Source organism: Hyla sarda, chromosome 3 (assembly GCF_029499605.1).
Source record: "Hyla sarda isolate aHylSar1 chromosome 3, aHylSar1.hap1, whole genome shotgun sequence".
Lineage (NCBI taxonomy): Eukaryota > Metazoa > Chordata > Amphibia > Anura > Hylidae > Hyla > Hyla sarda.
The window spans coordinates 311,918,407-311,932,855 of record NC_079191.1 but is presented as its reverse complement, the minus strand read 5'-3'; the positions used below and the strand labels follow the sequence as shown (position 1 = coordinate 311,932,855).

At 44.6% G+C, this 14,449-nt stretch overlaps 1 protein-coding gene across 7 annotated transcripts in view; it reads left to right on the top strand.

The window, feature by feature from the left end:
- The first annotated feature begins 4,500 nt into the window (after positions 1–4,500).
- TFB1M (transcription factor B1, mitochondrial) overlaps positions 4,501–14,449 on the top strand; it is a 179,521-nt gene continuing 169,572 nt past the window's right edge. The window contains exons 1-2 of one of the 7 annotated variants that reach the window (XM_056567057.1): positions 4,501–5,092; positions 9,389–9,514. In XM_056567057.1, the coding sequence (XP_056423032.1) occupies positions 9,400–9,514 (115 nt within the window). In that variant the 5' untranslated portion in view covers positions 4,501–5,092; positions 9,389–9,399. The other 6 variants (XM_056567058.1, XM_056567056.1, XM_056567060.1 and 3 more) reach the window with 6 other exon arrangements.

Here is a 14,449-nt window from a genome sequence, read left to right as displayed (position 1 = left end):
TCCTCCAGATCTAGCAAAACTACAACTCCCGACATGCCCAGACAGTCATTGGCTGTCTGGGCATGCTGGGAGTTGTAGTTTTGCAACATCTGGAGGATCACAGTTTGGTGACCACTACACAGTGGACTGCAAAACAGTAGTCCTCCAGATGTTACAAAACTACAACTCACACCATGCCCAGACTGTCTGGACATGCTGGGAGTTGTAGTTTTGCAACTTGTCAGGGGGAGGGCACTTATCCCCGTCATCGCTGTGAACCCGCCATCGCCGCTGCCGGACCTCATCACACCCGCCCATCCCGCCGCGCACGACCCGCCGCCCCTGAACACCCAATCGCTGATTTGGTTAATCAAATGGGGTATCGGCCAGGAGTGGTCTCCCGCCAGACACATCGGGAGTTTAGCTAATTATCCCGATCAGCGACGTGCAGCATGCATTTAATGAACACCGCCTTTATATGGCGGAATGCGCGAAGGTATCGTGTCATCCGCCGTATAAAAGGCGGCGTTCTGCGTGAAGGGGTTAACCACGTTTTAAGCAGAACTTCTCACCTGCTGGAGACAACCGAAGGTGAAAAGTTTAACCCGCGGGATACAGAATAGGGCAAAAAGTGTCTGAGCGTGGGGAGGGTCCAACCGCGTGGACCCCCAGCGATCTCAAGCCCGGCACCCTGGCTCTCCTCATGCATGGGAGCAGTGACTGAGCAGTGGTCGACAGGCCCCTTCCATGCATCTCTATGGAAGAGCTAGAGATACAGCGCTCATCTATCTTCGGCTCTCCCATAGAGATTCATGGAGGTGGAGTGTCGGCCATCCGCTTTGTGCGGTGGTTGACAAATCTCATGCACAAAATGGGTGCCCGCTCAATACATGGGGAGAGCCGGGGCACCAGGCAGGAGATCATACATACCTCCAGCGATCAGATACTTATTCTGTAGATAAGGTATAAGTTGTTATGCACCAGAGTACTCCAAAAGTACTCCTAAAGGGGTATTCCAACTGTTAGTATTCATCACCTATTCATATAATAGGTTATACATTTCCAATAGTTTGGTGTCAAGTTCAATTTTGTTGCACAATAATTTTCTTTCCATTTCGCCATTTATTTTTGGGTAAAATACTAATGTCATTGCAAATATGGATTTTTAGGTGGAAAATTCATGATTTTTAAAAGGTAAGGAGGAAAAAACGGAAGTGCAAGAACAGAAAAAACGCTCAGTCCTTAAGGGGTTAAAAAAATCTCTTTTTAACTGAATTAGTACGTTTAAAATCCCTCTATTTTGACAACCTATAACTTTTTCATTTTTCTGTATAAGCGGTGGTATGAGGACTAATTTTTTGCACCATGATCTGTACTTTTTATTGATACCACATATGCCTACATAAAACTTTAAATACATTTTTTATACATTTTTTGGGGAATATGATGTGACAAAATATTTACCATACGGGATAATTAACATTATATTTTGATAGTTAGGACATTTGCGCACGCGGCGATACCAAATATGTATATTAATTATTTTATTTTACGCTTTTTGGGGGTAAAATGGGAAAAAGGGACGTTTTACATTTTTATTGGGGGAGGAGATTTTTCAAACGTTTCTTTTGTTTGTTTGTTTTTTTTTACACTTTTTATGTCCCCATCGGGAATCGATTTATTGCAATCACTTGATTGCAGATACTGAATACATAGTGATACTGATCAAAGTTATTGTTGATCTTCTGCTCTGGTCTGCTCGATCTCGGACCAGAGCAGAAAACCCCTGGAGATGTCCAGAGGCAGGTGAGGGGACCTCTGTCCGCCATTATGGATAATCGGATCCCCGCAGCCACGATGCGGGCGATCTGATCATCCATTTTAAGTGCCACACTGCTGCAGATGCTGTGAGCTGTATTGATCACGGCATCTGAGAGGTTAATGGCGGACATTGCCGCGATCGCTGATGTCCGCCATTGTCGGCGGGTCCCTGGCTGCTGACCGCAGCTGGAACCTGCTGTGCATGTGTGGTGGACCACCGGTGTATGGCGGGACCACCGGTGTAGCGGTGTTGGTGGTGGGGCCAGCTGGTATTAACCCCTAGCGTTCGTGACGCCAGAGTGTTTTTTGGTACTGGAACCACACGAACGGTATTTCCGCTATTCCAATGGCTAGTTAAGGAAAGGAGAGTCCACAACCAGTTATGGTTTAACGGAGGCTTCACTGAGTTAAGACAGATGGAATTATCTTCACAGCTAGGCCAGATTTCCAAAGAGGTGGCCAGGAACCCAGAAGGACCTCGCAGCTTGCTTGGACCGATTAGACTTGCAATAGACTTTAACCCCTTAAGGACCCAGCCATTTTACACCTTAGGAACCGGCCATTTTTTTTGAACATCTGACCACTGTCACTTTAAACATTAATAACTCTGGAATGCTTTTAGTTATCATTCTGATTCCGAGATAGTTTTTTTGTGACATATTCTACTTTAACATAGTGGTAACATTTTGTGGTAACTTGCATCCTTTCTTGGTGAAAATCCCAAAATTTGATGAAAAATTTGAAAATTTAGCATTTTTCTAACTTTGACGCTCTCTGCTTGTAAGGAAAATGGATATTCCAAATATTTTTTTTAATTCACATATACAATATGTCTACTTTATGTTTGAATCATAAAATTGATAGATTTTACTTTTGTAAGACATCAGAGGGCTTCAAAGTTCAGCAGCAATTTTCCAATTTTTCACAAAATTTCCAAACTTCCAAACAATTTTTCAGGGACCAGTTCAGGTTTGAAGTGGATTTGAAGGGTCTTCATCTTAGAAATACCCCACAAATGACCCCATTATAAAAACTGCACCCCCCAAAGTATTCAAAATGACATTCAGTAAGTGTTTTAACCCTTTAGGTGTTTCACAGGAATAGCAGCAAAGTGAAGGAGAAAATTCACAATCTTTATTTTTTACACTCGCATGTTCTTGTAGACCCAATTTTTGAATTTTTACAAGGGGTAAAAGGAGAAAATTTATACTTATATTAGTAGCCCAATTTCTCTCGAGTAAGCACATACCTCATATGTCTATGTAAAGTGTTCGACAGGCGCAGTAGAGGGCTCAGAAGCGAAGGAGCAACAAGGGGATTTTGGAGAGTATGTTTTTCTGAAACGGTTTTTGGGGTGCATGTTGCATTTAGGAAGCCCCGTCCTGCCCCGCCTATTGTGGGTGGGCAGAAACTGCTGTGTGGGCATGCTATCAGTTGTAGTTTTGCAAGATCTGGAGATGCACAGTATAGAGATCACTGTGCAGTGGTCTCAAACTTTAGACCTCCAGCTGTTGCAAAACTGCAACTCCCAGCATGCCTAAACAGCTCTCTGGGCATGCTGGGAGTTGTAGTTTTGCAACATCTGGAGGGTTACAGTTTAGAGACCACTATAGTGGTCTCAGACTGTAGCCCTCCAGATGTTGCTAAGTAACTCACCGGCTTTGGTAGGATCCAGGGAGCTGCGTTGCGGTCCTCTTCTTCCGCCGATCGTCGCCCGCTGCCGTCGCCGATGGGTAAGTGGATCTTCGTCGCTGGTCCCTGTCGGTTTCCCCGTCCTGCCCCGCCTATTGTGGGTGGGCAGAACGGGGAAACCGAAAGTAAACCCCTCCGCCCCCAATCTGCTATTGGTGGTCGCGTCTAGACCACCAATAGCAGAGATAGGAGGGGTGGCACCTCTGCCACCTCACTCCTATTGCTTCAAGGGGATCGTGGGTGTCTAGGACATCCGCAATCCCCTTTATTTTCAGGGTCACCGGGTCCCTATAGACCCGGAATAGCCGCAAATCGCAAGTGTGAATTCACTTGCGATTTGCGGTGATCGCCGACATGGGGGGGTCTGATGATCCCCCTGGGCATTTGCGCGGGGTGCCTGCTGATAGATATCAGCAGTCACCTCGGTACGGTCCCCGCCCGGCGCGCGGCGGGGACTGAAATTCCCACGGGCGTACAGGTACGCCCTTGGTCCTTAAGTACCAGGGAGCAAGGGCGTACCTGTACGCCCTTGGTCCTTAGGGGTTAAAAAGCTGAAGAGCACATTTTCCCCCCACCTCATTCTCAGACGTTAAACCGAACCCAAACACAGGAAGTGCAGCCTGGAGTTCTGAGGGGGAGCCCAGCTAGAATGACTTGTGGCCGAGTCCCAGATGATAACACCTCCCACTGAGTCCCAAGCCAGGGAATAACAGAAAACTAAAAATAAAGATATCTGAAGAACCACAGAACCGTTTTTAACCAGGTAAGGAGCGTTTTAATCAGGATCACCGCACTACAAGCCTGTGTAACAGGTTTAGTGCGGGTGATTCTGATGACAGATTTCCTTTAAGGGGTTAAACAAAGTATATTAGAAATATTTTCTATTTACCATGAGGAGTGCAACAGCTAAAATTAGTTTTAATGAGTTAGCATTTCATCATGTGACTCAAGGACTTCTACTGAAAAAAATTGGATGCAAAACATCAATATCTACACACTTCATTAAAACATGCTGCAGTTTTGGAATAACTGTTCAAGCCTTAAAAAATAAAGAAGTTCTTTCAGTCTGTCTTCTGGTGAAAAGCCAGATACGGTCAGAAAAATAGTCACCAGCTGACTCCAGTCCGCTCACTTAAAAAGAATGGGGTACACCATGGATATAGCAGCAGGCTTCACATATGATGCTGTGTATGCACCGAACACTAATGGGAATTGAGCCTAAAGCACAGTCCAGGTATATGTCCTCTTGTAAAGCCAAACACACACGTTTTATTCAATGGCTGCTGAAGGACTACAAACTTTTATAGCCTAAAAGGAACTGCACGTGCACGAAACTCCTCCAACAAACCAAGCAGGAGTCTGACGCCACCAATACGGGGGGCTGGTCACGTGGTGAAGACCTCAGCAGAGTCCTCCAGCCTCCATTAGAATCTATCTGCAAACTAGAGGCTACAACCCAGAGAGCTGCAGGACCTTTGCTGGTTTCCTGACCACTTTTAGGGGAGGAGTCAGACTCCAAACTATGCAGGCGGAAGACTTGCTGGGTCGATTTGACTCCTCTCTTGCATGTGACCGATCACGTGGGCATGACGTCGCAAAGGTCCTTTATCCCCAACACGTATCTTGATGCTTTTTTATTGTGTCAGTAAAAGGAATTTATTGCTGGAATAATTTTTTTCGCATGTTGAAGTGTAAGCTCTTGTTAGCGGGGTGTGTATTCCATAATGTCATGCGGCTGACGCGTACAGTGTGAACAGCGGAAGTGCGGTCCTGACTGAACAGGTGTGAAGTGTGTGGAGAGACGTAGTGTTCAGCGGTAGATTAGGGCATCGTGCACACGTGACTGGCTGACAGGAGTGCGTTATTCAGTCAGTGGTGAGACTAAGGTAACTGCCCGGTTGAAAGGCTGTGTGTATATAACGCTGGGGCTGTAGGCAACGGAGGGCAACACTACACGTCCTGCTATGCACTGAAGGTCATATGTCCCCTTCTTAATGTCAGAATTTCACTAGGATATTCACTTGTATACATATGATGAAGGACCAGCTATAATCTCTAGTCATGTAATCCTTGTGTAAACTGCTCCTCTGCATTGCTGTGATGGAGCTGTCCATGTTATGTTCATCAGGCACTGTGCACACTTAGCACGTAAACGCAGCAGAGGGAAACTAGTACAGTATACCACAGTGTTTCCCACTGGTATATCATACTGTTGAGCCAAATGCAGCAGGGGACATTCCTACATGTTAAGTGCAAGTAAGAAATGGAAACATAAAAATTACTCTCCAGATGACCCTTTAGGACATGGGTCTCAAACTCAAATTATCTGGGGCACTGGAGGTAGAGGCTGGGTGAGGCTGGGCCGCATGTGCCCCTCACATATAATGCCCCCATCATGTGCCCCTCACATATAATGCCCCCATCATGTTCCCCTCACATATAATGCCCCCATCATGTGCCCCTCACATATAATGCCCCCATCATGTGCCCCTCACATATAATGCCCCCATCATGTGCCCCTCACATATAATGCCCCCATCATGTGCCCCTCACATATAATGCCCCCATCATGTGCCCCTCACATATAATGCCCCCATCATGTGCCCCTCACATATAATGCCCCCATCATGTGCCCCTCACATATAATGCCCCCATCATGTGCCCCTCACATATAATGCCCCCATCATGTGCCCCTCACATATAATGCCCCCATCATGTGCCCCTCACATATAATGCCCCCATCATGTTCCCCTCACATATAATGCCCCCATCATGTTCCCCTCACATATAATGCCCCCATCATGTGCCCCTCACATATAATGCCCCCATCATGTGCCCCTCACATATAATGCCCCCATCATGTGCCCCTCACATATAATGCCCCCATCATGTGCCCCTCACATATAATGCCCCCATCATGTGCCCCTCACATATAATGCCCCCATCATGTGCCCCTCACATACAATGCCCCCATCATGTGCCCCTCACATACAATGCCCCCATCATGTGCCCCTCACATACAATGCCCCCATCATGTGCCCCTCACATATAATGCCCCCATCATGTGCCCCTCACATATAATGCCCCCATCATGTTCCCCTCACATATAATGCCCCCATCATGTGCCCCTCACATATAATGCCCCCATCATGTGCCCCTCACATATAATGCCCCCATCATGTGCCCCTCACATATAATGCCCCCATCATGTGCCCCTCACATATAATACCCCCATCATGTGCCCCTCACATATAATGCCCCCATCATGTGCCCCTCACATATAATGCCCCCATCATGTGCCCCTCACATATAATGCCCCCATCATGTGCCCCTCACATATAATGCCCCCATCATGTCAGATGGGGGGGGGGGGAGCAATTTTCTGGGCTTGCCTTGGGTGTAAAAGGAGCTAGCTACAGCTCTCCCGCCACTAATATCCTGGCATACTGCGATCGCCATGGCCGCTATTAAACCATTAGATCACCGCTGTCTAACTTGACAGCAGTGTCTAAAGGGATCTTATATCCATCCCTGGTGGTCTAGTGGGGTGAATCGTACTATTTTGGTTGAAATTATTTCATCTACCAGGACAAGTGGATTTTCTTGAGGGACAAGTAGATTGTGTACCGCTTTAGTCCCTTGGACGAGTAGTTTTTTTTATTTTTTTATTTCCACACCCCTGTGCCTGAAGACAGTGCTCTCTGCTGACACCTCTGTCCATTTTAGTAACTGTCCAGAGCAGGAGAGGTTTTCTATGGGGATTTGCTCCTACTCTGGACAGTTCCTAAAATGAGGTGTCAGCAGAGAGAACTGTGGTCAGGCAGAAAGGAAATTCAAAAAGAAAACAATTTCTTGTGGATCATATGGCAGCTGATAACTACTGGAAGGATTAAGATTTTTTAATAGAAGTAATTTACAAATCTGTTTAACTTTCTGGCACCAGTTGATTGAAGAAAATGTTTTCCAGTGGAGTACCCCTTTAAGTTTCACAGCTACAGTACTTACATCTCCCTTCTGCAGCCTAAAACTAGCCTTCTTTGCGGGGAATGCGCACGTTAGGTGACGTCATCACATGTGCCGTGGAGGACGTCAGCGCCCCGCGCTATGGATACGTTGATGTCCCCAATTGCGTGCATCTCTTCAGGAAGGCTCGTTATAGGCTGCAACAGGGAGATATGGGTACAGTAGCACTGTGTGCCGACGTTTATGAAGTCTTCCGGCATTTAGCACTGCTTGCCCGAAGAAATCCACCACCCCAGCGCCCGGGCCGCAAAATTTTGTTCCACGGGCCAGGAGTTTGAGACCCCTGCTTTAGGATGTATTCGCGTGTACAATAACCTGTGCATATTTGATGCACAGGATTGTCATTTAGTTCACATTAAAATCTGCAGCTTCAAATCCTGCGCATTAAATATGCGCAGGATACTATATGTGTGAATACACTGCGTAGGTTCACATGTAGCACATCTGCAGAGTATTTCACCCTGCGGATGCAGCCAGTCACTTGGGCAAGCTCCCTACAGCATGTGTGTCTGCTCGTAGCAGACCTGCAGTGGGAAATCTGCTGCTATGAGTAGACACACAGAGCTACCCCGCCACAACAGGGAGCTCATCCGCAGTGTGAAATACACCAAGTGTGACCCTAAAAGAGAATCTGTCACTAGGTTTATGCTGTGGGTTTCTGAGATAAGATGTCTGTGCAGCTGCCACCTATATATGGTACATATTATATAATATATACAATACACTATAGGCAGCTACCATTCAGACAGCAATATAGACAGCTACCAATCAGCTTCTGATGGTTGGAGGGCGGCGATCCGCATGGGTACACATAATGGAGTGGACTTGTGTACACAGCGCCTCATGTCCTTACTATTCATCAGAATATCTGCAGAACCATGTAAGACAGTAGTCTTTAAACTGTGAACCTCCATGTGGTGCAAAACTAGAATTCCCAGCATGCCCAGACAGTTTGGGGACCACTGATGTTAGAGATGCATCACTCTGTATCTAGTATAAGCTGCCCTCCGATACCATGGCATAAACCTAGTTACAGAGTCTGATTAAAGGGAACCTGTCAGGAGTTTTCAGGCCTCTTAAGCACAGGCAGTATGAAGTGGACAGATTCCCTTTTTTAAGGTACGGTATACTGCAGCATTTCAGAGGAATCCCGACTGAAGAACCAGCTAGGAATCCTGCTGACACTTTTATCCATATCAGGAACTGTCCAGAGTAGGAGCAAATCCCCATAGCAAACCCCTCCTGCTCTGGACAGTTCCTGACATGGACAGGGGTGGCAGCAGAGAGCACTGTGGTCAGACAGACAATAACAACTCAACTTTCTGTGGAGCATACAGCAGCTGATAAGTACTGGAAGGCTTAAGATTTTTTAATAAAAGTAATTTACAAATCTGTTTAACTTTCTGGAACCAGTTTATTTAAAAAAACATTTTTTCCACCGGAGTACCCCTTTAAAGTGTTATTTTAATTAAAAACAGCTTTTGACATGTTGATCAGACATGTGAAAACTTGATTTGCAGCCACATTTTATCAATAGATTTCACACCTTTTGGTATACTTTGACAGAATTGCAGCAAAATACACAGCTGGACTTAAAGCTGTTTTTCTGTCCTGTGTTGACATACTCCTATTAATTACATTTTATTCATTTTTTATTTGGAGGCGGCATTTTTGGGGCTTAGGACCTGGCTACTGGTTTCCAATTTACAAAAGTTACCCTGGTGGAGCGTGTTAGTATTCAGATGAAGTGTAAATTTGTTCAATAAATGCAGCCCCCACATTTCCAGCAAATAATTTTAAGTAACAACATTTGTGTGGACATTATATCATTTTGTGTATCATATAATTTGTACCTATTATGTTTTGGTTTCAGATTAGAAAAAGATGACTCTATACCGTTTACCACCGTTGCCAACCATTAGGGAAATTATAAAGCTTTACAATCTTAGAGCAGAGAAGCAGTTGTCTCAAAATTTCCTTCTGGATCTAAAACTCACAGGTAAGATTATTTTAAAACATTTAATATGAGGGATATCAATCCTGTGTTGTATCTGTTTTTACATACAGGCCTACTGTCATTAAAAACAACTTTTGACTTGTCGATCAGATCTCGATCCTAAGACCAGCTATGATCGTGAGTTATTAACCAGGAAGGCAGGTGGCATTGTGCGCCGCTCGATGGACTGCCTTGAAATCTGTACATTTCTCTGCATAGACTTCTATGCAGAGAAATGTACAGATTTTTCGGCAGGCCGCGCAGTGATCATCATGTCAAAAGTAGTTTTTTATGACAGTAGCAAGATGACAGATTATTATTATTGTCATCTTCCAAGATGACAGATTAACACCTATCCACAGTATAAGTATGAAAATGTTGGGGTCCAACTACTGGGACCTATGCAGTTTTATTAAGCACTTATCTTCTCTGCTATGGAGAGATTATAAGGTATATTGGGAAAACTCCTTTATTCATTTTTCCCCGTTAAAAACCAGAATCAAATCCAACTGTACAGTCACCGGCATATGTTTCCCATGGGCTACTGATGGATTAGTATGCCAGTGCTCAATAGTAAGACTGATACTTTCAGCTTTCACTGAAGCCTGCTTGGAGGGGGGGAGCCAGTGGGTGGACATGCTGACAGTCTGCAGTGATCTATAGTACCCTTGCTGTTTGTACTATTACTATAGATCAGTGTAGTGACAACATGGGCTTTTATTCCACAAATTCCATGATCTGTTCCACCTGCCTCCTACATCAGAAGAGAAGTTGTTTGCTATCAATAAATTCTATAAAAAAATATGTAGTGGGCCACTTTCAGATAGGTGTAATACTAGTGTGTTTTATTTTATTTTTTTCGTTTTTTTTTTTTTTCTCTACACTTGTATTATGGACACAGCACTCAGACCTTCTGAAGTTTGTCAATTCTGGAGTTAAGCTGTGTTTCCGCATTTGCATTGTAGAACTGTTGAGAAAATGCAATATAAAAAAAAAACACATGCCTTAACCCCTTAAGGACCAAGCCATTTTTGTGGATACTTCTATTATTTCTTGGTGAAAATTTCCAAAATTTGATGAAAAAAAAAATGTTTAGCATTTTTCTAACTTTGAAGCTCTATGCTTGTAAGGAAAACAGACATACCAAATAAATTATATATTTATTCACATATACAATATGTCTACTTTATGTTTGCATCATGAAGTTGACTTGTTTTTACTTTTGGAAGACATCAGAGGGCTTCAAAGTTTCCAATTTTTCACAACATTTAAAAAATCTGAATTTTTCAGGGATCAGTTCAGTTTTGAAGTGGATTTGAAGGGCCTTCATATTAGAAGTACCCCAAAAATGACCCCTTTATAAAAACCTGCACCCCTCAAAGTATTAAAAATGACATTCAGTAAGTGTGTTAACCCTTTAAGTGTTTCACAGGAATAGCAGCAAAGTGAAGGAGAAAATTTAAAATCTTCATTTTTTATACTCGCATGTTCTTGTAGACCCAGTTTTTGAATTTTTACAAGGGGCAATAGTAGAGAAAGCCCCCCCCCCAAATTTGTAACCCAATTTCTCTCGAGTAAGGACATACCTCATATGTGTATGTCAAGTGTTTCGGCGGGCGCAGTAGAGGGCTCAGAAGGGAAGGAGCGATAATGGGATTTTGGAGAGTGAATTTTGCTGAAATGGTTTTTGGGGGGCATGTCACATTTAGGAAGCCCCTATTGTGCCAGAATAGCAAAAAAAAAAACACATGGCATACTATTTTGGAAACACGTAAACCTTGTAAAAACACGTTTACCCCTTATAAAAACTTATGGAGTCCAGTGAGCCTTAACACCCAACAAGTGTTTGACGACTTTCCGTTTAAGTCAGATGTGTAAATGAAAATAATAAATTTTTTCACTAAAGTGCAGTTTTTTTCCCCACATTTACCATTTTTACAAAGGGTAATAGTAGAAAATGCCCCACAAAATTTGTAACCCTCTCTTCTGGGTATGAAACCCATGTTAGGATGTAAAATGCTCTGCTGGCACACTACAATGCTCAGAAGAGAAGGAGTCACATTTGGCTTTTGGAAAGCAAATTTTGCTGAAATAGTTTTTGGGGGGCATGTCGCATTTAGGAAGCCCCCAGAAAAAAAAACCCATATGGCATACTATTTTGGAAATTACACCCCTACACAGTGAGCCTTAACACGCCACAGGTGTTTGACGACTTTTTGTTAAAGTCGGATGTGTAAAGAAAAATCTTTTTATTTTTTTTTTCACTAAAATGCATTTTTTTCCCCAAATTTTACATTTACAAGGGGTAATAGGAGAAAATTCCCCCCAAAATGTGTAACCCCATTTCTTCTGAGTATGGAAATACCCCATGTGTGGACGTCAAGTGCTCTTCTGGCGAACTACAATGCTCAGAAGAGGAGGAGCGCCATTGAGATTTTGGAGAGAGAATTTGTTTGGAATGGCCATGTACGTTTACAAAGCCCCCCGTGGTGCCAGAACAGTGGACCCCCACATATGACCCCATTTTGGAAACTACACCCCTCACAGAATTTAATAAGGGGTGCAGTGAGCATTTACACCCCACTGGCGTTTGACAGATCTTTGGAATAGTGGGCTGTGCAAATGAAAAATTAAATTTTTCATTTTCACGGACCACTGTTCCAAAAATCTGTGGGGCATAAATGCTCACTGCACCCCTTATTACATTACGTGAGGGGTGTAGTTTCCAAAATGGGTTCACATGTGGGGGGGGGGTCCATTGTTCTGGCACTATAGGGGCTTTGTAAACACGTGTGGCCTTCAATTCCGGACAAAGTTTCTCTGCAAAAGCCCAATGGCGCTCCTTCTCTTCTGAGCATTGTAGTTTGCCCGCAGAGCACTTTACATCCACATATGGGGTATGTTCTTACTCATTCTTACAAATTTTGGGGGGCTTTTTTCCTATTTTCCCTTGTGAAAATGAAAAATTTAGGGTAACACCAGCATTTTAGTGAATTTTTTTTTTTTTTTTCGTTTTCCCATCCATCTTTAAAGAAAATCCGTCAAACACCTGTGGGGTGTTAAGGCTCACTATACCCTTTGTTATGTTCCGTGAGGGGCGCAGTTTCCAAAATGGGGTCACATGTGGGTATTTTTTTTTTTTGCGTTTATGTCAGAACCGCTGTAAAATCAGCCACCCCTGTGCAAGTCACCAATTAAGGCATCAAATGTACATAGTGCGCTGTCACTCCCGAGCCTTGTTGTGCGTCCGCAGAGCATTTTACGCCTCACATAAGGGGTATTTTAGTGTAACACAATTTCTCCCGAGTACGGAAATACTCCATATGTGGCCCTAAACTGTTGCCTTGAAATACGACAGGGCTCCGAAGTGAGAGAGTGCCATGTGCATTTGAGGACTAAATTAGGGATTGCATAGGGGTGGACATATGGGTATTCTACGCCAGTGATTCCCAAACAAGATGCCTACAGCTGTTGCTAAACTCCCAGCATTCCTGGACAGTCAGTGGTTGTCCGGAAATGCTGGGAGTTGTTGTTTTGCAACAGCTGGAGGCTCCGTTTTGGAAACACTGCCGTACAATACGTTTTTATTGGGGGGGGACATGTAAGGGGGTGTATATGTAGTGTTTTACCCTTTATTATGTGTAGTGTTTTTAGGGTACATTCGCACTAGCGGGGGTTTACGGTGAGTTTCCCGCTAGAATTTTGCGCTGCGGTGGAAAATTTGCCACAGCTCATACTTGAAGCAGGAAACTTACTGTAAACCTGCCCGTGTGAATGTGTCCTGTACATTTACATGGGGGGGGGGGGCGAACCTTCAGCTGTTTTACAACTACAACTCCCAGTATGTACTGACAGACCATGCATGCTGGAAGTTGTACTTTTGCAACAGCTAGAGGCACACTGGTTGGAAAACCTTCAGTTAGATTCTGTTACCTAACTAACTTAGTATTTTCCAACAAGTGTGACTCCAGCTGTTGCAAAACTACAACTTCCAGCTTGTACTGATTGCTGAAGGGCATGCTGGGAGAGGTAGTTATGCAACAGCTGTAGGTGCACAACTACAACTTACAGCATGCCGAGACAGCTGTTTGCTGTGTGGGCATGCTGGGAGTTGTAGTTTTGCAACACCTGGAGGGCTACAGTTTAGAGACCACTGTATAGTGGTCACAAAACTGTAGCCCACCAGATGTTGCTAGGCAACTACTTACCGGCTTCCGTAGGATCCATGGAGTCTGCCGCACGTCATCGTCGCTGTCGAGGGTAAGTGACCTCCGGCGCCGGTCACCGTCAGTTCCCCTGCTCTGCCAGGACTACAGTGGGTGTGCAGAGCGGGGGAACCAAACGTAACCCCCCCTGCCCCCGATCTGCTATTGGTTGATCGCTTCTGATCGACCACAAGCAGGGATAGGAAGGGTGGCACCCCTGCCACCTCACTCCCATTCTTTCAGGGGGATTGTGGGTGTCTTGGACAACCCCGATCCCCCTTATTTTCCAGGTCACTGGAGACCCGTATAAATTCACGTGTGAATGGTGTGAATTCTCCGGTGATTTGCGGCGATTGCCGACATGGGGGGGGGGCTCAGGACCTGGGCATTGGCACCGGATGCCTGCTGATAGATATCAGCAGGCATCCCGGTCCGATCCCTGCCCGGCACGCGGTGGGGACCGAAATTGGTTCTTAGGTACCAGGGTGCAAGGGCGTACCTGTACACCCTTCATCCCCAAGAGGTTAAAGGGGTACTTCAGTGGAAATAAAAATAATTCAAATCAGCTGGTGCCAGAAAGTTATACAAATTTGTAAATAACTTCTATTTAAAAACCTTAATCCTTCCAGTACTTATCAGCTGCTGTATACTACAGAGGAAGTTGTGTAGTTTTTTCAGTCTGACCACAGTGCTCTCTGCTGACACCTCTGTCCATGTCAGGAACTGTTTAGGT